At 42.2% G+C, this 24,231-nt stretch overlaps 2 protein-coding genes across 2 annotated transcripts; both read right to left on the bottom strand.

Annotated features, from left to right (window-relative positions):
* Positions 1 to 5,926: 5,926 nt before the first annotated feature.
* Positions 5,927 to 7,717, bottom strand: LOC139834019 (coatomer subunit beta'-1-like). Its single transcript, XM_071824404.1, has 6 exons — positions 7,690 to 7,717; positions 6,930 to 7,267; positions 6,662 to 6,793; positions 6,403 to 6,560; positions 6,246 to 6,314; positions 5,927 to 5,999 (listed from the first exon to the last, which is right to left on the bottom strand). The coding sequence occupies exons 1-6, from the start codon at positions 7,715 to 7,717 to the stop codon at positions 5,927 to 5,929; spliced, it is 798 nt and encodes a 265-aa protein (XP_071680505.1).
* A 3,167-nt stretch (positions 7,718 to 10,884) lies between these two features.
* LOC127315046 (uncharacterized) lies at positions 10,885 to 22,354 on the bottom strand. The gene is made up of 14 exons (XM_071824403.1): positions 22,268 to 22,354; positions 21,937 to 22,192; positions 21,623 to 21,842; positions 21,384 to 21,534; positions 21,006 to 21,111; positions 19,067 to 19,204; positions 18,193 to 18,418; positions 17,968 to 18,085; positions 17,690 to 17,884; positions 17,141 to 17,647; positions 16,806 to 16,867; positions 16,667 to 16,721; positions 16,542 to 16,584; positions 10,885 to 11,069 (listed from the first exon to the last, which is right to left on the bottom strand). The coding sequence occupies exons 1-14, from the start codon at positions 22,352 to 22,354 to the stop codon at positions 10,885 to 10,887; spliced, it is 2,349 nt and encodes a 782-aa protein (XP_071680504.1).
* Positions 22,355 to 24,231: the final 1,877 nt, after the last annotated feature.

Raw genomic sequence — 24,231 nt, 5'->3', positions numbered from 1 at the left:
TACAGTTACTTGAATACCCTTGCCACTCAAAAAGGTTCGGAGCTACTTCTGCGAAACTGATGGCTACAAAGGACATTTCGTGGATAAAATTATGCTCTGGCGCCAAATCTGAGAGCCAAAAAATTACAAAATACCGAACAGGTGGGTCCTCAGTCATTGGATGTGGGCTGAACTTCGGCTGCCAACACGCTTCAATGTGGAGACATAGCCCAACAGTTCTGCTTCAAGTGTTCATTTCACTAATGGAAAAATGCGTGGGGGGACATATTTCGAGGGGCCGATAATCCTGCCAGGTCACCAATATACGAACAAACACTAAGCGCATATACACTGTGTAAGATGCTTCGAGACTTGCTTAGCAAAACAATCCACTTTTGGTTAAACATATAATAATTGCTTATTTATATTAGACGAATGCCTAATTAACTAGGCGCTCTATATAATTATTTTTGGTAACGACCTGTCCTACACAATTAAGCAGTATCCTGGTCCTCGTACTTAATAAAATATGTTACCATGTTTATTCATGTAAGCACTCCTCTAAGCACATTGCATTGTAACCCGCAAGAAAATCTCAATGCGTTGTTATGTGTTTGTAACACGGCAGCGGTGTGTCCGGCGAAATGCACGCAGAGGTTGTGTGGGGTTCCATGGTAGACGTGTCCGGAGGCAGACCTAGGATTCTTTGAAAATGGGGAAATTAATTGACACAACTATATATGAATATATATATATATATATATATCTACACATATTTTAGCTCTAGATACGTGCGTATCTAGACAAAGTATAGTCAATTACCAAATAGCTCTAGATATATGAATATATATCCACTCTCTTGTGTTAGACGTTTTGGCACGCAGACGTGTGGATTCAGAGATTAAGCTATAGTGACGTTGTGAATCAAAGTCGCGTACACAAATGTGTTCTACATGAATTATCTGGGGTAGACCATGGTCAGTTGCACCGAGGCACCCCAAATATAGGTTTTTAGGCCAAAACATGCCCTCCTTGAGAAATCAAAGTAGCTGGGGATGCCAGAGGGTGAGACCACACTTGGCACATGAGTGCACCATTGCTTGCCCCACACTGCTATCAAGAGGGGCTTTCGACTGGGTAACTTGATCACATCATCTTAGAGAGCTTAACCCTTAGCATGCTTTGCATTTCATAAATCTTATTGCTTCTTGGTTTTTCTCTGTGTGAGGTTTTTGAGCTTGTTGCTAGCTTTACAACAAGCCCAAGTTCATCGAAAACGGAATTCGTATGCATCTTATATCGCGTTTTCATGTTTGAAGGTTTGACTGGTTTGATGTTTTATAGATAGGCCAAACCTTTTATATTATTTTTCTTATTCAATGGTTGGACTATGATATTTCTATGCATAATGTTGTAGAGCTCGTTGTCGTGATTTCAACGAGCCCAAGATCATCGAAATCGGAGTCCAAATGCAAAAATTATCGCGTTTTCGGCATGTGACTCGGTATATCGAGTGTTGCTACTGGGCAGCCCGGTAGCTAGCCCGGCCTGCCGGGTTGGCTACCGAAAATTCCGGTGTCTGCCGGGTTCGGGCTCGATTTTGGCCCAAGCGGTCATTTTTTTAGGGGCTATAAAATGGGCTTCTTCCCCATTGTTCTTAGGGTTCTTAGACACGTTTTGACCACCATTGTTGAACCTTCTTGAGCTTGCTTCCTCTCCCTTCCCTCCTATGATTCTTGCATATTCTTGGGGGATTTGAAAGAGGAGATCTAGATCTACAACCTCATCCAATCCATTCCTCCTCTAAGTGAGGGGATCTCTTGGAATCTAGATCTTGGAGTAATTTGTTGATTTGCTCCTTTGTTCTTTCTCTCTAATCTTATCCTACCATTTGTTGATTTGGTGGGATTTGAGTGTGAATGATTTGAACACCTTTGGTATTCTTGCTTTGCATCATTGCATAGTGTTAAGCTTTCCACCACGATTAGTTCGAATGAGAGATCGTGAGCTTGTTGCTCTTGGAGGGAAACCTCCTAGTTGGCTTGGCGGTTGGTGCTCCGGTGATCTTTTCAAGGAAGATTGTGAAGAGGCTCGGGCTTCTCCTTTGTGGAGCTTGTGAATTGGTTTTGGAGCTTGCCATCTTCGGAGTGGAGGAAAAGCTAACCATAAGTAAAGGGCCATTATCCTTTATGGGTTTGGCTCGGAGAAGAAGGTGAGCCTTCGTGGCGTTGGAAAATCCTTCGTGGGATCTCCACCTCTCCAAACGTGACGTACCTTCTTGCAAAGGAAGGGAACACGGGAATACATCTTCGTCTCCGCGTGCCTCGGTTATTTATATACCCGTGTTTAGTTTCCTAGCCACATCGAGTTTGAAGTATCTATTATATCTTGCTATCACTTGTTGTTCATATATATTGTGCCTATCTTGCTTAGCTCTAGTTGTTGTTGCATTTAGTTGAGCCTAACTTATTTAGGATTTGTGCTTGTGAAATAAACGTTAGTTTAATTCCGTATTCTTACAAGCCAAATCTGTAAGAGTTTTTTAAACGCCTATTCACCCCCCTCTAGGCGACATCTCATCCTTCCAGTCTTACAACTCTGACACTAGGATTATGGACTAAGTACTATGTTCCATGTGTATATAAATGTGTGCTCTGCTTATAATCGTCTTGTGTGCCGTTATGTGATGGTAAGGTCATCATATTTTAATGAGGTGAGTAGAAGCACAACCTGGGTGCCTAAAATGGCAACCAAACACATGTGATGTAGCTGAACACAGATGGAATACTTTTTTCAGGGATCCAAATAACCTGTACTTCTGTACGCACTGATGCAACACAGGAGACCAAACGATGGGCCGACCCGTGACCCGTCCGCGACGCGCAGGTGTGCCCTTTTCACTGGCGCGGTGCAGGATTTCGACCTAGCCTACCAAACGCGCGCTATAAAATAGGTATGCTGCAAATCTCATATAGCGTGATGTCACGTGATTTGCATCAAATCCATACATGCTACATCAAGATCGGCAATGCTCCTAGTGTTCAAGCACTCGACATAGACCACGGGAGGGCAACCTCCTCCATATCAAGCCGGACGTCAAGCTGTATGACTAAATTAAGATCTACGTCGAGTTCTACATAGCCAACTACATCAACACCGTCTCCATCGACATCTTCATCCACACAGCCGCCGTCGCACAATGACACAAAATTATCCAAAAAATTATTTTTTTTCAAAATAGGAATTTTTTCAAGTTTGAATTATTTAAATTTGAACGTTTTTAATATTAATTTTTTTTGAAATTGAAAATTTTCAAATTTAATTTTGAAGTTTGAACAATTTTCAAATTTAAACTTTTACAAGTTTTAAAAAGAAAAAAAACACAAATAAAAACAAAAAAGAAAGAAAGAAAATAAATAAATAAATAAACAGAAAACTAGAAAAAGAAGGGGGCCGGGGCCCTATACCCGACCAGGATTTGCAGCACGCCGTATACTGGTGTATAGGAACCTCCGTCCTACCTAGTGGTACTCACATAATCCTAATCCAAAGTATTCATTGTAGTAGACCTGAACGGCCAAACCCAAAACAACTACTAGCACCATTCCAAATCCTATTTTAAGTCAAATAAAGTAAAGTTTGATTATATTTTGAAAAAAATCTATCAATAAATATGATATTCGGTAGGTAATATATTTTATTTTCTATCTAATGATATTAATTTTGTATTTTACGTGTTAATGATTTTTGGTATAAATTTTGTCAAATTTATCATAGTTTAATTTTTTAAAAGTAATATAAAAGTTAAGTTTTGGGATGGAGGTAGTAACAGGGTAGGTATTGATCCACCCGTTCTGTCAAGTCGCAATCTTGAACGATTAATCACTTATTTCTCCACCTTCGCCGCTGCGTAGCCGCCCCCGCCCATCGGAAATGGAGGCTTACCCATTGGTCTATGTAACTAGCGAGTAACCTGCCATCGTGCAGCGCCATGTCCAATTGCCAATTTTGAACCTGATTGTGACAAGGGTATCTCCAGCGGCACGACGTAAACGGATGTAACGCGACCATTCATGTCCACGCGATCTATAAATGGGTCTGCACCCAGCACAGCGGCCCGACGCAAAATGTTCAGCATGTCTAGGGAGATGCAAACGCGACCCAAATTTGGGGTTAAAATGCGTCGGCACGGACGCGGTGCGTGATCTCTCCCCTATGTATAGGAGCCCGTCTGGCAGCGATCATGACTGCTTTGTCTTCGGCGCGGCCGGGCAGCTTCACATCTAAATCCTGCCACGTGTGTTAATGGCGGTGCAGCGATGTAGGTTCCCCAGACCTAGCAATGGGTGCTCGTCTTAATACGCGCCACAACCCCTCGACTGTCTCCGGCGTATAAAATGGGGAACTGGGGCACCATTCCCGCACACAACCCTAGCTACCTCCCCAATCCCCAACCCTAGCGATGGCATCCATCTTCTCTCCATCCACCTTCTCCAGCGCCATGTCGGGTCATAGGGTCCGAGGCCGAGGACGTGGCGCCGAGGCTGGGGCAGGGGCGGCCGTGCTGGATGTGCACGCTCGCTGTTGCCTGCGCGCTCACCCTTCCCTGCGAGTGGGAGTGCCCATTCGCCATGCAGTTCGAGCTTGTCGCCCACATCACCAAGGAACCCCTCGGCAGATAGAAACTCCCGGATAAGTTCGCGGAGTTTCTCGCCGGCCTCCGTGAACCTGCGGAAAGATAGCTGCGGCAAGTGTCGGTGGCCCGTCGAGGTCTTGTTTGACGGGGAAGGCAAGATGTACCTCGACTCCGGCTTCGAGAAGTTTGCCCGCTCCCACATCCTGGAGGTTGCCTGCTGCTGTGCCGCTACGAAGGCGATGGAAGGCGATGGAGACATGAGCGTCAATGTGTATGATGACTCATGTTGCCACAGGCATTACCATAGCGACGACTCTGGCGAAGACAACGACGGCCAAATCTAGGTCGAGGGTGTTGTTTCGCGAATATTAATACCAATTGAAACCACTAGTGCAGGTTTCCGTGTATGTTCTTCGTGTGCACCCAAGAACAAGATGACACACAGAACCCTCCAGTGTGTCTCGTTTGGCGGTGATTGGGTGTTTTTTCTTCGCAGTGAAGAAGGCGAAGGCCATCACAATCCAATAGTTAGGTTTTTCTTATTTTGCAACTCAAATTACGTACCAAAATCTATCCTGTAATGTTTCGAATTATGTACCAAAATCTATATAAAATATAGTGTTACTAGTCGATGTCCATATAGAATCCTGGATCCGCCCGTGCTACTAGTCGATGTCCATGTACAATTCACTCTCCGGTGAGGCAGCATCCTCTGCAACATACAAAAAAAGGCTGAGTACAAAGGTACCTTGCAAGACCTAGATAAAGCTATCAACTACATGCCAAACTAGCAAGCTTGACATAGTTCAGAGAATTAATTCAGAGACTTTTGCTTCCATGTGCATATGCTTCCCTTTTTAAAATGCATTTTAAATATATTTAAAAATGTCAAAAAAACTAAAATAAATATTTTGCATGTATATCTTCACATCCTATGTGCTAACAAAATTGTTTCAGCAAAATCCACTTTTTTTTGCAGCCCCTGTAAAAGATAAAATTTGGTGCTAAAATAAGACATTTCACGAGACATGTTTTTTCTTTTTACACAAAGCACAAACAATATCGATTTTCAGCGAAACTTTGCGTGTACATGCCAAAAAAATTATCTAAATTTTTTAACAATTCAAAATTTATTTTTAGATAAAGGGAGCATATGCATTTGTCATACTGCTATAGAGATGATATAAAAAAAAGTATGAATGCTAATAATCATGCAGTAATTTTAGAGCTTTAGCGTGTCCCCAGATATCCAGATTAATAATAGTTTGTGTTCTGTTTTCAAGTTTAAGAAAAAAATTCTATGTAGTATTCCTAACCGAGGCCAGCTCTTAGCAGCACGTTCATTTCCAGCACGGCTAGTCCTTGGTCACACGCCACCAAAATCCTACATAAATTAGCATATTGTGCTTCACAAATTCATGCTGGTTACAATAAATGAAATAGAAATGCATTTAGCCTGAAGCAAATGAATTCTAACACCTAGTTCCATGACAGCCAAACATGATGGTCTTGGAACTGCGAAATGAATTCAGGATTCTGACTCCAAATGATGGGAACGCAACCATCTCTAAGTGATATGGAGGGCTGCCCACTCTGCATACCCTTGTTGAATTATTGAAAGAAATCTTACCTTCTTAAGCGTTTAATGTGTCCAACTGCTTTAACTGCACCCAGGTTAAAACTAGCTATGTTCTCAAGCCTGTAGTAAGAAAGAAAGCCTACTGTCAATTTGTTTCGTTGTAGTGCTGTTCCAGTATCATACCTAGAGAATAAGTGAAAAGCAGTACCTATATGCAGTAGTGCTAGTGGACTTCGATATTTGGACGGTCCCATTATGTAAACCTGTAATTAGTACCGGCAGTTCAGGGTGCAAGAAGAGGGCATTTAGCTGTTCTCCATCTCCTTGTATGAGACCAACAGAACTTTCTGTTTCTAGATCCCAGATCTTATTGGCCAAGAACGTTGAACAACAAATGAATATTCACCTCAGGAATGGAGTGCACTTTTCCATTGAAAAAATCCATATGTAAGTATATCAATAAATACCTTGGCCGTACCGTCCGAAGAGCCAGCAATCAAAAGCTGCCGATTGTCACCTGAGAAGTATTGAAGACAGATCACTCCATCCGGATGCTCGTGCAACGTGATGTTGCATTCAGCAGCATCGCTGTTCCAAATCTGAAAATTACAAGCATTGGACATTGAAGTTTTAAGGCTCAAACCGCAAGAACACAAGTTTGATTGTAGGGCTATGTAATAATTAATCTGGTTACCAAAACACACCAGTCCATACGAGCTACAGACTGCAACTAACCTTGACTGTGCGGTCCAAGGAAGCACTCAAAAATCTATTGTTGTCCCTTGGGTCGAACATTACGTGTGTGACTTTGTTATAGTGCCCCTGAAATGTTCGAATACATTCCCATCCCTTCGCCCAGTCCCATAGCTTAATCAGGCGATCGTCAGATGCTGACAGCACAAAAGATTGAGTTGGTTTCACAGCCAAAGACATGATATGATGGCCATCATGAGCCTTGAAACACTCGATTTCTTCCAATGTATCAGAAGATTCATAACTGTACACATAGATGTACCCATCGCCACCCCCAACTACTAGCCATTCCTTCTGTTCAATAAATTTCCCCGAATATACTACAATAAGAAAGATTATGTCAGAATTGCTGCTCATAAGAACAGAAAATTCATGTTACTTAGTAGTTTTCCTGCCTTTTTGTTCTAAGAAAAAGTTCATGAGGAGACAAAGTTCATCCTGTTAGACAAATAAATGTATGTATCCGTATAGGTATAGAGTAGTACTCTAGCCTATACAGTTGTACTCCAACATAGTGGCTGTTCCCATGCCCTATAACACGTACCTGACCCTCCCCAAGAGGGGTATCGTTCTCTCTAACATCAACACGGTATCAAGAGCCTCCCTCTGTTAGATGATGCAATAGGCTTTGTAATACGGCTAGGGCCGCAGGCCTTTTTCCTTGTTTTATCTCCAAACATTGTATTATACCCGGCCTGGTTTTTTTGGCACATATTAACACGTAAACGTACTGGAGACGAACCAGTCGTTCCACCCAGGAAAACCGACATGGTATCAGAGCAAATCCCTTCCTCGACAACCTAGCCGCCGCCGCCGCCGCTGATCCTCAGCCGCCGCCGCCGCAGGATACCTGCCGCCGCCGCTCTACACCAACAAAGACAGACCGCCGCCACCGCTGACCTCTCAGCCGTCGCCGCCGTCCCAGACTTCGTCGCCAATTCTCCCTGGCGCCGTGATCAAACTCGATCCAACACACAGATACACCTCCCAAACATCCACAGCTCTCCAGCCACACACAGATCAAACCCAAATCAATACACAGCCAATCCTTCACCGATCAGACTAAACCCTAGATCAGTTCGTCATGAACTCGTCATCCAGCTCCAACTCCGGCGCTGGCCTTGCAGCGGCTCTCGGTGCACCCCCTGCACAGCAGCTCACGCGAGGAAATTTCCTCCTATGGAAGGCTCTGGTCTTCCCAGCTTTCCGTGGTGCAAACGTGATGGCACTTCTTGACGGTACCGATGCAGCCCCAGCCAAAACCATTGAAGTTGAAGATGCTGAGAAGAAGAAAATTCGGATTGAAAATCCGGCCTATGTCGGGTGGCTTGCTCGTGATCAGCAGGTGCTTCGGTTTCTTCTGAACACATTGTCACCGGATATTCTGTCGCACCTTCTTGATGTGAGTTCTACCGCTGAGGCCTGGTCTGCCATCAATGCAATGTTCAAGACAACGTCCCGTACCAAAGCTCAGCATCTCCGTGAAAAACTGAATGACACGAAGAAACTCTCCATGACAGCAGATACATACTACACCAAGATGAAGGGGTTCGCCTCAGAATTGTCAGCGCTTGGTAAGCCAGTTGAAGATGATGAGATGCTTGGTTATTTGCTGCATGGTCTTGATAAGAGTGAATATAATGCCCTGATTACTTCTGTTAATGCAAATCCTGGCACTACACTTGATGATTTTTATGAGCAGCTTAGTTCCTATGACATGCGTAATGGAGTTGAAGAAAACGGGGAGTTTGTCTCATCCGCAAACCTTGCTCGACGTGGTCGTGAACAGCAGCAGCGCCCACGAGGTCGCACTCCACCTCCCCGAGGCCGCACCCCTGATCTTGTTCCATACCGTGGTGGGGGAGGTGGTGGCTACCGTGATAGAGATGATGATCGTGGCTATTGGCGTCGTGATGAGCGCCAGGGTGATCGCCGTGATGATCGCTGTGATAGATGCCGCGATGATGGTGGAGGTGATCGGCGTCGTTCTGATGGTGGTGGTCGCCGGTTTGACCGCACCCCCACTCCATATGTAGACACCGACTGTCAGATATGCACCAAGCATGGCCATCCCGCTAGCAAGTGTTGGTGGCGCTATTCAGATGACAAGAAGAACAGAGATGATCGTGAGAAGGGTGCTCATCTTGCCTCATATGGTGTTGATACAAACTGGTACACTGACACAGGGGCAACTGATCACATCACTGGCGAGCTCAACAAACTCCTCGTAGCAAACAAGTACCATGGACAAGACAGTGTTCGCACTGCTGAAGGAACATGTATGAACATTAGTCACATTGGTAATTCAATTTTGCACACTCCTCATGGTTCATTTGATCTTAAAAATATTCTCCATGTTCCTAGTGCTTCCAAAAATCTATTGTCAGTTCATCAATTTACACTTGATAATCATGTCTTTATTGAGTTTCATCCTTTCTTCTTCTTAATTAAGGACCAAGCAACACAAAGAGTTCTGTTTAGAGGCCCCTGCTGGGGTGGTCTCTATCCCTTGGTGCCCATGTTCCATGAGACCGCCAAGCATGCTTTTATCTCAATAAAGCCATCATCATCCACGCGGCATCGCCGTTTAGGACATCCATCTTCGTTTGTGGTTCAGCAAGTTCTTAGAAGAAATAAAATAGCTTACACCCCAGAGAGTACTCCATATGTCTGTGACTCTTGTCAGTTGGCCAAGAGCAATCAGTTGCCATACCCCATATCCTCTAGTGTCTCTACTGCTCCTTTGGAGCAAGTGTTCTCTGATGTATGGGGTCCTGCCCCTCTCTCTGTGGGAAAACATGCATACTATGTAAGCTTTATTGATGATTTTAGTAAGTTCACCTGGATTTATTTGCTCAAAAAGCGTTCTGATGTTTATCAAGCTTTTCTCAATTATCAACAATATGTCGAACGTAAGTTTGATAGGAAAATTGTTACTATGCAAACTGATTGGGGAGGCGAGTATGAAAAGTTGAATGGCTTCTTCCAAAAAGTTGGCATCACACATCATGTATCATGCCCTCATGCTCATCAACAAAATGGTTCAGCTGAAAGAAAACACCGTCACGTAGTTGAAGTTGGTCTTGCCTTGCTAGCTAATGCCTCCATGCCTCTCAAATTCTGGGATGAAGCCTTTATCACTGCCACCTTTCTTATAAACCTTCTTCCTAGCAAGGTTCTTGACTTTGAAACACCCACTGAACGCTTACTTCATGTAACACCAAATTATGATGCCCTTTGAACTTTTGGTTGTGCTTGTTGGCCCAACCTTCGCCCATACAATAAGAGAAAACTTGCTTTTCGGTCCAAACGGTGTGCGTTTCTTGGATACAGTCCTCTACATAAAGGTGTCAAATGTCTAGACATATCTACTGGTCGGATATACATCTCTCGTGATGTTGTCTTTGATGAAAATGTTTTTCCGTTTGCCTCCCTTCATCCTAATGCCGGTGCACTTCTTAAGAAAGAAATCCTACTTCTACCATCTTCCTCCAACAATCATGAGAGTGTACATAATTGCAATGACCATATTGTGCCTATTGTCTCTGTTACTAATGTGGAACAGGTAGACGAAGCTACAGAAAAAAACTGCACTGAAAACAGTGTAGAAATAGCTGCAAAAAATGAAGTTGAAGTTCTGCCAGAAACGGACGAAACAGACACTGAATACGAGGAGGATCCTGCGGAACATTCCCCTGCCAATGTTGATCCCGAGACGCAGGTCCGAGGCAGATTCTTCTGCCAGGTCGCCTGCTCCGTCGCTGAGCACCCGCAGCATGTCTCCCGCTGCAGCCACGCGTGGTGACCACGCGCCCGGTGGGGACCAATCAGCTCCACCAAATGCTACGCTGCCACGTGCCGCCTCCAGCCAAAACAGACAGCATCGGGAGCCCGCACCCACGCCCACACCGCCACGTGCCGCGTCTGAGCACAGCGATCAGCGCAGGAGCAGCAACTCCTTGTCCCCTGGCGGATCCTCTGTGGCTGACACTGGTGAGGGCGAAAATGCTGCAATCTCAGATTCTGAAAATGCACATGCTAGTGGCTCCTCAAGTTCTGATAGCTCGTCAAATTCTTCATCAAATTCTGATGCTGAAACTGCTCCGCCACCACCATCACCACCTGGAGTTCGCACTTAGCTACAGAAAGGTATACGTCATCCAAAGCAATATACTGACAGTACAATTAGATACAGCATGCTTTCTTCTACAGGTGAACCATTTAATCTCACAGAAGCCTTGAGTGATTCAAAGTGGCGTCAAGCTATGGAAGAAGAATACAATGCTCTTATTGAGAACAAGACTTGGCATCTTGTTCCTCCAAGCAAAAATAAAAATTTAATTGACTGCAAATGGGTTTATCGTATAAAGAAGAAGGCAGATGGCTCTATTGACAGGTATAAGGCTCGACTAGTTGCAAAGGGTTTTAAGCAAAGGTATGGCATTGATTATGAGGATACCTTCAGTCTTGTGGTTAAAATTGCCACTATCAGAGTTGTCTTGTCTCTTTCTGTTTCCCGTGGCTGGAGCTTACGGCAACTAGATGTCAAGAACGCGTTTTTACATGGTGTTCTGGAAGAGGAGGTTTACATGAAGCAACCCCCTGGTTTTGAAAACTCTCACGCTCTGCATTATGTTTGTAAGCTTGATAAAACTTTATATGGACTGAAGTAGGCCCCTCGAGCCTGGTACTCTAGACTCAGCTCCAAGTTATGTGAGTTTGGATTCAAACCATCAAAGGCTGATACTTCATTATTTCTTCTCAACAAGTCAGGTATCACTATGTTTATTCTGATTTATGTTGATGATATCATAGTTACTGGTTCCTCTGATAATGCCATCACTGCTCTTCTTCAAGACTTAAAAGCAAATTTTGCTATAAAAGATCTGGGTGAATTACATTACTTTCTTGGTATTGAAGTTAAAAAGATACACAATGGTTTGCTTCTCACTCAGGAGAAGTATGCTACAAATGTACTTGATAGAGTAGGCATGCATGGTTGCAAGCCTGCACCTACTCCTCTGTCTTCATCTGAACAGTTGTCCTTGACAGACGGTACACCTCTTGGCTCTGAAGATAGTTCGCAGTACAGAAGTATTGTTGGAGCTCTGCAGTACTTAACATTGACACGTCCTGATTTAGCTTTCTCAGTAAACAAGATTTGTCAGTTCTTACATGCTCCAACTACAGAACACTGGACAGCTGCAAAACGTATTCTCCGATACGTGCAAGATACTTTACAACTTGGTATTACTTTTAAAAGGTCATCATCAACTTTTCTGAGTGCTTTTACAGATGCAGATTGGGCGGGGTGTCTGGATGACAGACGCTCTACAGGTGGTTTTGCTATATTTGTTGGACCAAATTTGGTTTCTTAGAGTGCTAGGAAGCAAGCCACAGTCTCAAGGTCCAGCACTGAGGCAGAATATAAAGCCTTAGCAAATGCTACAGCTGAATTTATTTGGGTAGAAGCTCTACTTACTGAACTTGGAGTTAAATTAAAGGAAAAACCAAGTATTTGGTGTGAAAACCTAGGTGCAACCTACCTATCTACAAACCCAGTTTTTCATGCTCGTACCAAGCACATTGAGATTGATTTTCACTTTGTCGGAGAACGAGTTGCAAATCAGAAGTTGGCAATTCGGTTTATTTCAAGTAAAGATCAGATTGCAGACGGCTTTACAAAGGCCCTTCCAGTCAAGAAGCTTGATGAATTCAAACGTAATCTAAACCTTTCGAAAGGTTCAGATTAAGGGAGGGTGTTAGATGATGTAATAGGCTTTGTAATAGGGCTAGGGCCGCAGGCCTTTTTCCTTGGTTTATCTCCAAACATTGTATTATACCCGGCCTGGTTTTTTGGCACATATTAACACGTAAACGTACTGGAGACGAACCAGTCGTTCCACCCAGGAAAACCGACACCCTCTTCCCTTCTAGCCACCCTGGTTCCAGATACTATAACTCCACCACTGCTATGATGCATGTGTCACAAAGGACTAACTGGTGGTGGGATTCCTCGTGAATTCTCTATCTGAGGATGTGCTCGTCCACGTCTTCAGTCCCTAGCATGCTGTGGAGGTGTGGAGTGCCCTAAATGATCTCTACTCCACTCGATCCAAAGTTAGGGTTTCCACTATTCGTGGTGCTTTCACGAACACAAAGAAGCTTGACACGACCGCCACCCTATTCATCTCGAAAATGAAGGGGGTTTGCTTCTGAACTTGTTGTTGCTGAAAAGAAAGTCGATGATGATGAGCTCAAGGACTATATTCTAAATGGCCTTGATGGTACTTACAACCCTCTTGTTACCTCCAGCAATGTTGTTCCCTCTAAGACCATCAATGACATGTTGTCGCAACTGATGTCCTATGAATACTGTGAAAGCATGTTGGTGCCTTCACATCTTTGGTTAATGCCGCTGCTCGGGGTCCGAACCCTTCCTATGGGGGTGGCTAAGGCAATCTGCCACTTCTTCAGCTGCAGCACCCTCCCCACCCCAGCTGTATAATCCTCCACAACAATACGTGTAACAGTCCCAGCCGTACCAGCAACTCCATAGTAGTATCAACAACATCAACCGCCACAACATAGTAGCCTTGCAAATGTCATGACCAAGGAAGGAAGGACCAAGGCCGCCACCCCAAGGGGGTGTGGAAAACATCGTGACCCTTATTGCCACCCCATTGCAGGAAGGTGTCACAAACCAAATTTGTAAGAAGGAATGTCATCCCTGTTGGTGGCTTACGGTGATGATGATGATGATGACGATGACAAGCCAAACGATACCAAAGGTGCCTATGGAATATACACCAACTGGTATATGGAGACCGGTGCCACAAATCATATCACGGGACAACTCAACAAGCTCCATGTTCATGACAACTATCAAGGGCATGATCAAGTTCACAATGCTATTGGACATGTCTATGTCTCGTGATTTAATGTTTGATGAGAACATTTTCCCTTTGCTTCACTCCATCCAAATGTTGGTCGTCGTATTCGCGAATAAATTCTTCTCCTTCCTCAAGATACACCCTCTTCGGCATGTCATGATGGGGGTGTGCACACTAATTATCATTACATGCAAATTGTACATGTTGTTACTCCTCTATAGGACAGAGCCGAAGAACCAAATATGAGGTTTAGTGAAAATTCGGAAGAAAGTGCTGAAAACAGTACATCGAATGTTGATTTAAGGCAACAATAGTCCCGAGGCTGATCGAGAGGCAGAATCTGCCTCGGATCGCCACATGCTAGATTCTACTATGGAAACTCTCGCGCGGATGCACATGAGGCAGTCGCACCTTGCCACGTCGCCCTAGGTCCCCTGCGCTGCATGGGCGTGGGATGCCGACGTCACCTGCTAATCGGTCCCTCAACAGGTCCCCTCCCCCGAGCCAGTCCCCCATGCCATCAATGTCTCCTATCATCTCCACCTACAGCCTCATGCACCTGCTCCCAGGTGACAACAGCAGTGCAGCTGCTGATTCGACTAACCCTGGCTCGCTTGAGGAAACAACTCAAGTGCAGCCAGCCATATCTTATGTGCTCACTCTTGCTGGACCGCTACCAAGTGTTGAATCTCACACTCGTCTACAAAAAGGTATAAGTAACCCCCAAATTTATATTGTTTAGATATGCCATATTAACATCTAGAGGAGAACCTACAAATATTCAAGAGGATCTCACTGATAAAAATTGGAAGCAGGAAATGCATGATGAATATGATACTCTCATTTTCAACAATAAATGGTACCTTGTGCATCCCAGTCTCAGCAAAAACATCATTGACTGGAAATGGGTTTATCACATCAAGAAACATGATGATGTCACTGTTGACATATATAAAACTCATCTTGTTGCAAAAGGTTTTAAACAAAGGTATGTCATTGATTATGAGGATACCTTTAGTCATGTTGCTAAGGCTGGTACTATCACACTTCCTCTATCCATATCAGTCTCAAAAGGCTCGAGTTTACAGTAGCTAGATGTCAAGAACGCATTTTGACATGGTGTTCTGGAAGAGGAGGTCTATATGAAACAACCAATTGGTTTTGAGTCTTCAGCTTCTCCAAATTATATTTGCAAACTTAACAAACTCTCTATGGATTGAAATACGCCCCTCGAGCATGGTACTCGCATCTTAGCTCGAAATTGCATACTCTTGGTTTTGTTCCTTCCAAGACGGACACATCTTTGTTCCTTTATGACCAATCAGGTATCACTATGTTTCTTTCCATCATGTTGATGGCATCATTGTGTCAAGTTCATCTGACACAACCATATCATCCTTACTTCATAATTTGATTCACGAGTTTGCTCTCAAAGATCTTGGCGATCTTCACTTCTTCCTGGGTCTTGAGATTCATAAACTGTCCAATGGTTTGCTCTTGAATCGAGATAAATATGCCACTGATTTACTTGCTCATGTTGGCATGAGTAGTTGCACATCTTGTCCTACACTTCTCTCCACCAATGACAACTTATCTCTGAATGATGGCTCCCTGCTTGGTTCTGAGGACATCACTCGTTACAGGAGCATTGTAGGTGCACTCCAATATTTGACATTGACACGATCTGATTTATCTTTTTGAGTTAATAAGCTCTATCAGTTTCTTCATGCTCCTATTACTACTCATTGGGCAGCGGTAAAACAGATATTGAGGTACATTCACGGCACACAAAAGGTTGGACTTCCTCCTCTGCGCTGCTTATTGTTTTTTCATATGCAGATTGGGCTGGTGATTTAGATTACACTAGTTTTGCCATTTTCTTTGGTCCTAACCTTATAGTCCCTCCGTTCCTAGATATAAGAGTTTTTTGAGAAAAAAAATCCAGAATATTAGGTGTAGTGTGTTGCACCACTTATCTCGGTAATTTTTTAAGAGAATAGTTTATGTTTTCTTATCTTATGCAAAGTCCTCTATTTTCTCACGTCAATTGTTCAGTGGTAATCTCGCCGAAAACTGGTGTAATCTTTTTTCAATGTGCGTTACTTAATTTCCTTGCCAAAAACTATATGGCTTATATTAAGGAATGGAGGGAGTATATCTTAGAGTGTAAGGAAACAACCTACCGTGTCGCTCTCTAGTATAGCACTGATGCTAAATACAAAGCACTTGCAAATGCTACTGCTGAGTTGATTTGAGTTGAGGCCCTCGTACGAGAACTTGGCGTTTTACTCAGGAGGAACCATGTTTATGGTGTGATAATTTTGGTGCTACTTTTTTATTTGCTAATCTCATTTTTCATGGTCGCACCAAATATATCGAGATTGATTTTTATTTTGTTTGTGAAAGAGTTTCCAGCAAACAACTTGATGTCAGGTTTATCCCTGGCAAGGATTAAATTGTTGATGGCTTCACAAGACATTATGCTCAAAGAAAATTAGATGAGTTTAGATTAAGGGTGGTGTTAGACAAATAAATGCACCTACTATCTGTATAGGTATAGAGTAGTACACTATCCTATATTTTTCGATAAAGGGAATATATTAATATCAAACTACCCTATATGAAGTACCTGAATTTAGGGAGTATTAAAAAGAAAGTTCATGGCGGAACCAAAAGAAAATGGTGAGATCAGATAGCATGCCTGGCTCCTCTGTAATATTGACTTCAAGGGAGTTCACGGTTGCCTGCACAAGGACAATATCTCATACTAGTACAATTCAAAATACAGCCGACCGTACTTACTCAAACAGGACGGTGGCAACTTACATTCGTCTCATAGTTCCAAATGGAAGCATTACCCCTGTTGTTGGTCGTCAAGATCCTGCGTTACAAAAATTGAGAATTTTTGACCTACACGGGGATTAACGGTGACCACAACAAGCAGCAAACAGAAACTAGCACTCACCATGGCTTTGTTGGATGAACATCTATGGACAACACCTGCCGATAGTTGGGACTGGCTATGATCTGGTCCAACCACCACAGATAAAACGAGGTTTAGGGAAATCCCTCCACATACAAGTTCTACTGTCTCTGCTGGATTGAGAAGCTTCGACCGCTGAAGCAAAACAAGACCAAAAAAAAAACACTACCTCTGCTGCTGCTGATTGGATCGACTGTCATGAGATGACCACCGTGGATATCATATGAAGAAAAAAAAAGGAAGTCTTAACTTTTAATTCAATTCATACATTTATGCTCATATTTCCGACAACAACATGTACTTTCAACTAAACTGACCTGATCTGAGGTGCTCATCTCTGGTGGGTTACATACAACTGGAATCCGCACCTCTTGCACCTCACAAACGATCTTTCTTTTGTTTGATGAACTGCCGGCCATCTTTCTTACTTCCTCAAAAAACGCGGCAACGGAATCTGCGTTTACATTTTTGAGCTGCTGACCCGGCACTATGCTGCTCTGCAGGGTGAGAAACTCGTGGCTGCTGAATGTTGCATTTTTCTTCTGCTCAAGCATTGTCACAGTGAGAGTGTAGCTGCACTTTGGTGGCACAATGCCGCAAAACGGTAGCTTTGTATAGTACCTCCTTGGGTTTTTCGTCTGGAGACTGAATACGACACGGAATAATGTGTTGTTTATTAGGTACAGCGAACATGAGGTCAATCTTTTCGACTCGTACGGGAAGCAGAGCCGCCGGGGTTGAACCCTGACAAAGCTAATGGAGCCGGACCTGATCTGTACAACGGGAACAACTGCTGAGCTGAGCTGGGACACAACTGAGCTAAACTATACGGAATAGAGAGGCATCTACATTCTAGCAATTAATACCTTCTCTGGCATCGCGCCAAAATATGTAGTTTTTCTCAAATTGTTGACAATAAACTTTATAGTAGGTGCTCGACGTGTATTGGTCTCGACACACATCAGCCCAATCTGCATGCATGCTTTCACTTGATTAATGCCAGTGGTGTCTAAAGATGAATAGTTCCATTCTATACCTTCATCTGTCCAGTCTCTATATACCTATGGAATTGGAATTGCAAGATTAAATTATATAACAAAGCTAAGTCTAAAACAAAATATTGTTTGTTTATGCATTTTCTTACATTGCGAACGTTGTATTTCTCCCCTGTAGCAATCTCCACGATTAAAATACCCAAGTAGTATATAGCCTTGCCGAGGAAGATACTTCCTTCTTTATAATATTGGGTAGGCTTGTATACACTGAAGAACATTAACACCAACATCTGAAGTATTACAGGAGACGGGAAGAGGTGCAAATTTTATATATATAAAAGGAATTACAATTATATGTTTTCTGCTGAGCTTACGATGTTCCCACAATTGGCCTTCTATTCATCTGGCTTGCATGATTCAAGAGTCTCCCGACACCATAACCGGCAATTTTGGGTACCATATTCTTATCCAAGAATATGTTGTTAGGATTAAGCTCCAAACGGACGGGTGGTCCACCCTTCTTCTGCAAGAAATGCATCCCCTGGCAAATGCCCATAATTATTCTGAAACGTGTATTCCAATCAAGTCGGCAAGATTCACCTGTAGACATAAAGCAAAGAACCAGTGTTCAAGTTTCCCTTTCACGCTTATGGTAGAATTGTTGAAGTGTATAAGTAGATTGCATATCCCTTTCCATCAGTTCAGACTTTTGGTTCAAGTGGCTAGTGCATGAAGCTTAACAGGGTATCAGAGCCCAGGGTCTCAAGTTCGAGTTCTGGCTTTCACAATTTATTCTAAAATCTTCCCGTCACACGTGAGAGGGGGTGTTGAAGTGTATAAGTAGCTTGCCTAGCTCTTTACATCAGTTCGGACTTTTGGTTCAAGTGGCTAGTGCATGAAGCTTAACAAGGATTTCTTTTAATCATTGGTACACAGTAGAACTTAACTCATTTCTAGTAATGCTGAGTGCAAAAGTTGAGCAATATGGAGTACTCATATTCGGACCATGGTGAATTGAAATAACATGTAAACAACAAAACCGTAGATATAAATATTGACCTAGGCTCAGTTTCATACCATAAATATACTTTGTTAGGGTCCCATTACGCGCATACTCGAAGCACAGAGAAAATTCAACCACATCGCGAAGAATCTTTACCCTATTATGCTCCACCACATTCTTCTCTGCTTCATAACAAAACCCGACTAACTTGACTACATTTTCATGTTGTAATGCCATCAGATTACCAATCTCATAGTGAAATGCTTTGTGAGGTACCATCGAAGAATTTTCCTCAAGCTTCTCCACGACAATCTTTGTTCCATCTTCTAGTATGCCCTTTGTAACCACCCATGTACTGTACATTAGGATGATTGCAGGAACTTCTGATAATACACAAATTGTTCAAGCCACATGCATACCTTAAACATTGTTCCAAATGAACCTTGACCAAGTCTTCGCTCAAGAGAGAACCCATCCGTGATTGCTTCCAAATATTTTGACGACAGTTTCTTCGGTAGTGTAATCAGAAGGCTTGACATCGAACCATGTGAACTCAGAGGACTCTGCTTCCACTAAGTTTATTAGAAAGTTTTCTTTCATATTAAGCAAAGTTTCTTTTTTTTCTTAAGGTGAATTTCAGTTTTACCTTCTAGTTTATCATTTTTGACATTACTTACCCCATTTAATAACGTTTCATCCAAATTACCCCATTTAGTGAAAGTTTGTCAATTTTTACCCCTCTTAAACATTAAGAGTGTTTGACAGGGGAGACCGGACCATCATATCCATGTGGCATGCCACGTATGCGGCTTTTCTAGGTTTCCCCCAATCTGTACATCGGTGGTGGGGGCAGCCTTGGGTGATCAAGCAACGACGACGACGGCATCAGCGTCTGGACGATGGTGATGGTGCTGGGGTGTGTGTGTGTGTGGGGGGGGGGGGGGGGGGGGGGGGGGGGGTCAAAAACAGCAAGTGATGGTCGGTGGTTAATCGGCGGCGGGTGCTGCAGATGATTGTCAAGCGTGCCATCATTGCAGCTCTGCACCTTATGTGCTTTTCATTTGATCTGCTAGTGTTGTTGATATGTAGTGCGGCAACGAATGCCGATGGATGTAGTGAAGCTACTACAGGTATAGATGTGTTAGGTACTTTTGTGAACGTTAAATCCTAAGCACCGATGGATGCAATATTAATTTGCTCATGACCTCAAAATAAGTGAACTCATGAATGAAGTTGGGGAGTATGGTTATCAACGGTAGACATGTTGATGCAAAGGCTCTTCATGCTACTCCTCTTTTTTAGACGGCTTATCTTTGTTGAGACATTATGTGATCCATGAGATGTAGCAATGTGTAATACTCTGTTGTACTGATCGATGAATAAGTTTTTTAATAAAGAGCTGTATGCATCGTCCTGATGCAGAGGATAGGGCTTACCCCATTTCGAGAAAATGAATGAAGTTGAGTCAGATTATCATATTTACTTGAAAATTGAAAAGAGTGTATGTATTATATTAAATTTGTTACCGTGGATGACAAATCCTCTTATACAAAGATTCCAAAACATTTAAATAAGATGCGTGGCATGCCACGATGAAACTTGCTGCTCAGACTCACATGTTAAAACGGTCTAAATCTTTGAGAGGGGCAAAAGATGGGAAAACTTTCACTAAATGGGGTTATCATGATGATATTGTGCTAAATGGGATAAATTAGTGTCACAAAATTAGGGGGAACTCATTCTTTTTTCTAAAGCAAAATTACAAGGGTGGTACCTGATCTATCTGCCGCCATGAGTCACTGTCCTTAGTTTCTACCTTGTTAAGTATGTGAACGATTTCCTCCATCTTAGGCCTTTTAAGTCGGTCCGTTTCAGTGCACTTAACAGCAATCTCAACACAAGTCTTCACTTGTTTGCACGCTGCTTCAAAAGATTGAGTTGGTATCTCGTGTAACTTTTGTTTCCAGTAGTTGTGTACCTTCAAAACGAAACAGAACTTAGGGGTTGTTTGGTTCCTAGCTACATTTTGCCAAGCCAAAGTTTGGCAATTTGGTATGTGTTTGGTTCTTGCCATATTTTACTATTTATATGACCCACCTGTCATAGAGTGTATTTTTTGCCAACTTTTACCACATTTTGTGGCTTCCAAAACCCAAGTCACACTTTTGTGGCTGCCACACTTGCCACACTTGCCAAAGTTAAGCTTGGCAAAGTGTGGCTGAGAACCAAACAGACCCTTAAGCTTGCACATGTAGGTTAGAAGTACTAGTGTGCTACACCCGGACACATCCTAGGAAGGTCATAAAAACAGTTAAACTTACACTGTAATTTCTAAATTCTTTGCGCACATTTCTAATTTTTTAGATAGCAGGAAAAGTAAGGAACAATGGAGTGGTGATTTTTTTTTCAGTTTTAAGTGATACCTTTGAGAGATTTTTTCAGGTAAAATTACTTATGGCATCGATCCTTTGGAGACATTGATAAGTGTTACTGATAGAAAAGGTAATGCAGCGAATAAATACGGATGAATACTAATGATGTACACAAATGACTTATTCTTACAAGCTCAGCATATTCCGGTTGATCCATGTCAGGAATACTCTCCTTGTCCATTGCTCCAGTAACTATTCTTTTAATTATAGCTCCCAAGCTAAATATGTCGTACTCTTTTGAGATTACTTGCTTATTTATAAATTCCGGAGGCAAGAATCCACTGCAAAGTAACATAACTATGTACATAAAGTGACGTGAGAAAACATAACTTGTCAAAAAATAATCTCCAAATGATGCGATAATCTTACAGTGTCCCTAGAGGAGACATTGTCATTATAGTGTTCTGTTGTCCCACTAGCCTCGATAAACCGAAGTCTGCTATTTTGGGCACCATATCCCCATCAAGCAATATATTATCTGGCTTTAGATCAAAATGCATAATGGACACATCATGAAGGTATTTTAAACCTTCACAGATGCCCTTAATTATTCTGAAGTGCACTTGCCAATTATGTCCAAGATATTGTCCTGCAATAGAAAAGAAGTATATCCAAATGCAAATTTTCAAGAACCTTTTTTGGCACTTGTGGAAGCAAGTACTTGGTATAAAGAACCAACATACCAGAAAGACAGTTGCCAAGGCTTCCGTTTGGCATATACTCGAGGCAGAGTGCCCTGTGTATATACAAAGCACATACTTCTTTTCCTTCATGATTTACAACTACTTCCTCTTCTTCACGGCAGAAGCCCACTAATTGAACGATATTTTGATGTTTTAGCCTCTTAAGATGTCCAAATTCAGTTTCGAATAGCTTCTCGTTAATCCCTTGCATGGAACGCAGCTTTTTTACGGCAATCTCTTTTCCCTCAAGCACTCCCTACTCAACAGCTACATAAATCAACACAAATGAACATATTGAAAACCAAAAGTCTTTAATTTAAATCTTAGATACCTTGTAAACCTCTCCAAACGCACCACTCCCAAGCCTCTGCTCCTCGCTGAAGTTATTTGTAATTTCTTGTAACAGTTTGTACGGCATCTTCACAATATGAGTCATAGTATTGATTCTCATGAAGGTATCACTCACACGGACAATTTGCCAATCGACCTCACATAGCTTTTGCGTCTAGGGGCTAGAAAATCTGTGACAAAGATTGAGAAACAGCACTACCTTACGGTTACTAGCAAATCAAGGTCTATGCCGAGAAAAGAAATATTGAAGACCTTTTTACAGGACAGAAACAATAGCGGAAGTCAATACTATCTCGTATCTGAAAGTACTACTCAGTTGTCGACGGCACTTACCTGCAGAGAGCAAGAGAAGAACGCAAGAGATGATAAGGAATAATCAGCTAGAAGAATGGATTATAAGGACTAACCAGATCTGATATTAAGATATTGCAACTGGCATGATGAACCATTTTTTAAACATTGTACTTTTTAAATTGAACTGACAACAACCATGTGTGTCCAAACCAAGTTAAAAAACAACCCTGCACCAGACATTGAGCCGTCCGTCTTTTGTCTCCTGGCCGCATGAACAAAAGCTAGGTAGATGTGGGGCGACACCGGTCGGGTTATCGTGAGGCGATCAATGAAACAAGAGAATGATATTTTTTCAAATAAAATATCAGAAAAATAACGAACTATTTTTCTAAAGTTACTGTAGGTGAAGGCAATGCTATTATTTCCGTGTAGAAAAAGATGAAAATGATGGAGCGACGAACTATCCATCAGTTTTTTTTTTTTGCAAAATACTGGATAAGGTAGAGTTGACGAACGGACCCAACATTTTCTTTTACGAAAACACTACAGCAAAGCACTTTTGTCCAAGATAAAGAAGTGTAGGAAGCCGCAACACAACGGCATCCCCGCGCCCGTAGGGTGATGTTGAGCCTATCAATAAAATATGCTGCTAATATATTTTAGAATAAAAAATACGATGAATATGTGAGTATTTTTATGTGAAGTCACTGTAGATGAAGGCAGTGGTATATTAACCCAGCAATTTCTTTTCCTAAGTACTGCAGAAAGGTAGTGTTGACGAACGAACAAGCATTTTTTTCAAAGTACTGAAGAAGGTATTGTTGAAACACTGCAACATATCGCTGTAGTATAGGAAAAGAACAGCATAGAGCTGTAGCACGGCAACGCGCCACCACGTACTGTGGTCGTAAGTCGATCAATAAAAGAAGCTAATAAATTTTTCTCCGAATAAAAGAAAAAGAAACCGGGAATATTGAAGTGGTTTTTTGGAGTTACTATAGAAGAAGGTAATAGTATGTTTCCTGAATAAAGAGGCAACAAACGATGTAGTATTGTGCCAAATAAAAGAGGCGACAAACCGTGTCCAGCCAAAAAAAAATTCATAAGAATCCAGTAGTGTGTTTCCCAAATAAAAGAGTCGACAAATCATGTAGTAATTTTTTTTGAAGTAGATAGTAATATTTTATCCTGATAAAAGAAGCAACGAATAATCCAAATAAAAACTGAATTACTAGAAGACGGTGCATCTTTTTCAAAGTATGATTCAATGTCTACTGTAATATGCAAACTTTTGGGTAACTTGGCTCAAGGGATAGTGGACACTTTTGAATAACTTGACTCAAGGGATTTGATTACACAAGTAGCAAGTATATTTAATAAAGGTCCGTGTGCATCAATTGATGCAGAGGCTGGAGCTATTGCTCCTTTATCTAAAAAAATCAAGTATATATTACTTTTTTCGATAAAGGAAATATATTAATATCAAAATATACCAATTACATCCAGCCTCTGCAACAACGTAACACCCTAATGGCTGTACGGATGCACACAGCCAAAAAAGAGAAAAGAAAACTAAGAAATAAAAGTCCCGTCACAGTATCCTAGGTCTAGCAACAGCAATACATCCACCACCAAGACAACACCCGAAAT

This window comes from Lolium perenne, chromosome 7, assembly GCF_019359855.2.
Source record: "Lolium perenne isolate Kyuss_39 chromosome 7, Kyuss_2.0, whole genome shotgun sequence".
Classification (NCBI taxonomy): Eukaryota; Viridiplantae; Streptophyta; class Magnoliopsida; order Poales; family Poaceae; genus Lolium; species Lolium perenne.
Note: the sequence above shows the minus strand (reverse complement) of the source record. Positions and strands in the feature narration are given on the sequence as shown.

Excerpts from the sequence above, each read along its gene's own strand:
- LOC127315046 (XM_071824403.1), bottom strand. The coding sequence starts at position 22,354 with ATGCCGTACAAACTGTTACAAGAAATTACAAATAACTTCAGCGAGGAG. Across the intron at positions 22,193-22,267 it reads CGTTTGGAGAGGTTTACAAG|GGAGTGCTTGAGGGAAAAGA; the intron begins GTATCTAAGATT and ends GCTGTTGAGTAG. Across the intron at positions 21,112-21,383 it reads AACCGGAATATGCTGAGCTT|GATGTGTCCGGGTGTAGCAC; the intron begins GTAAGAATAAGT and ends TGACCTTCCTAG.
- LOC139834019 (XM_071824404.1), bottom strand. The coding sequence starts at position 7,717 with ATGTCGGTTTTCCTGGGTGGAACGACTG. Across the intron at positions 6,315-6,402 it reads ACTAGCACTACTGCATATAG|GCTTGAGAACATAGCTAGTT; the intron begins GTACTGCTTTTC and ends TTCTTACTACAG. Across the intron at positions 6,000-6,245 it reads CACATTAAACGCTTAAGAAG|GATTTTGGTGGCGTGTGACC; the intron begins GTAAGATTTCTT and ends TAATTTATGTAG.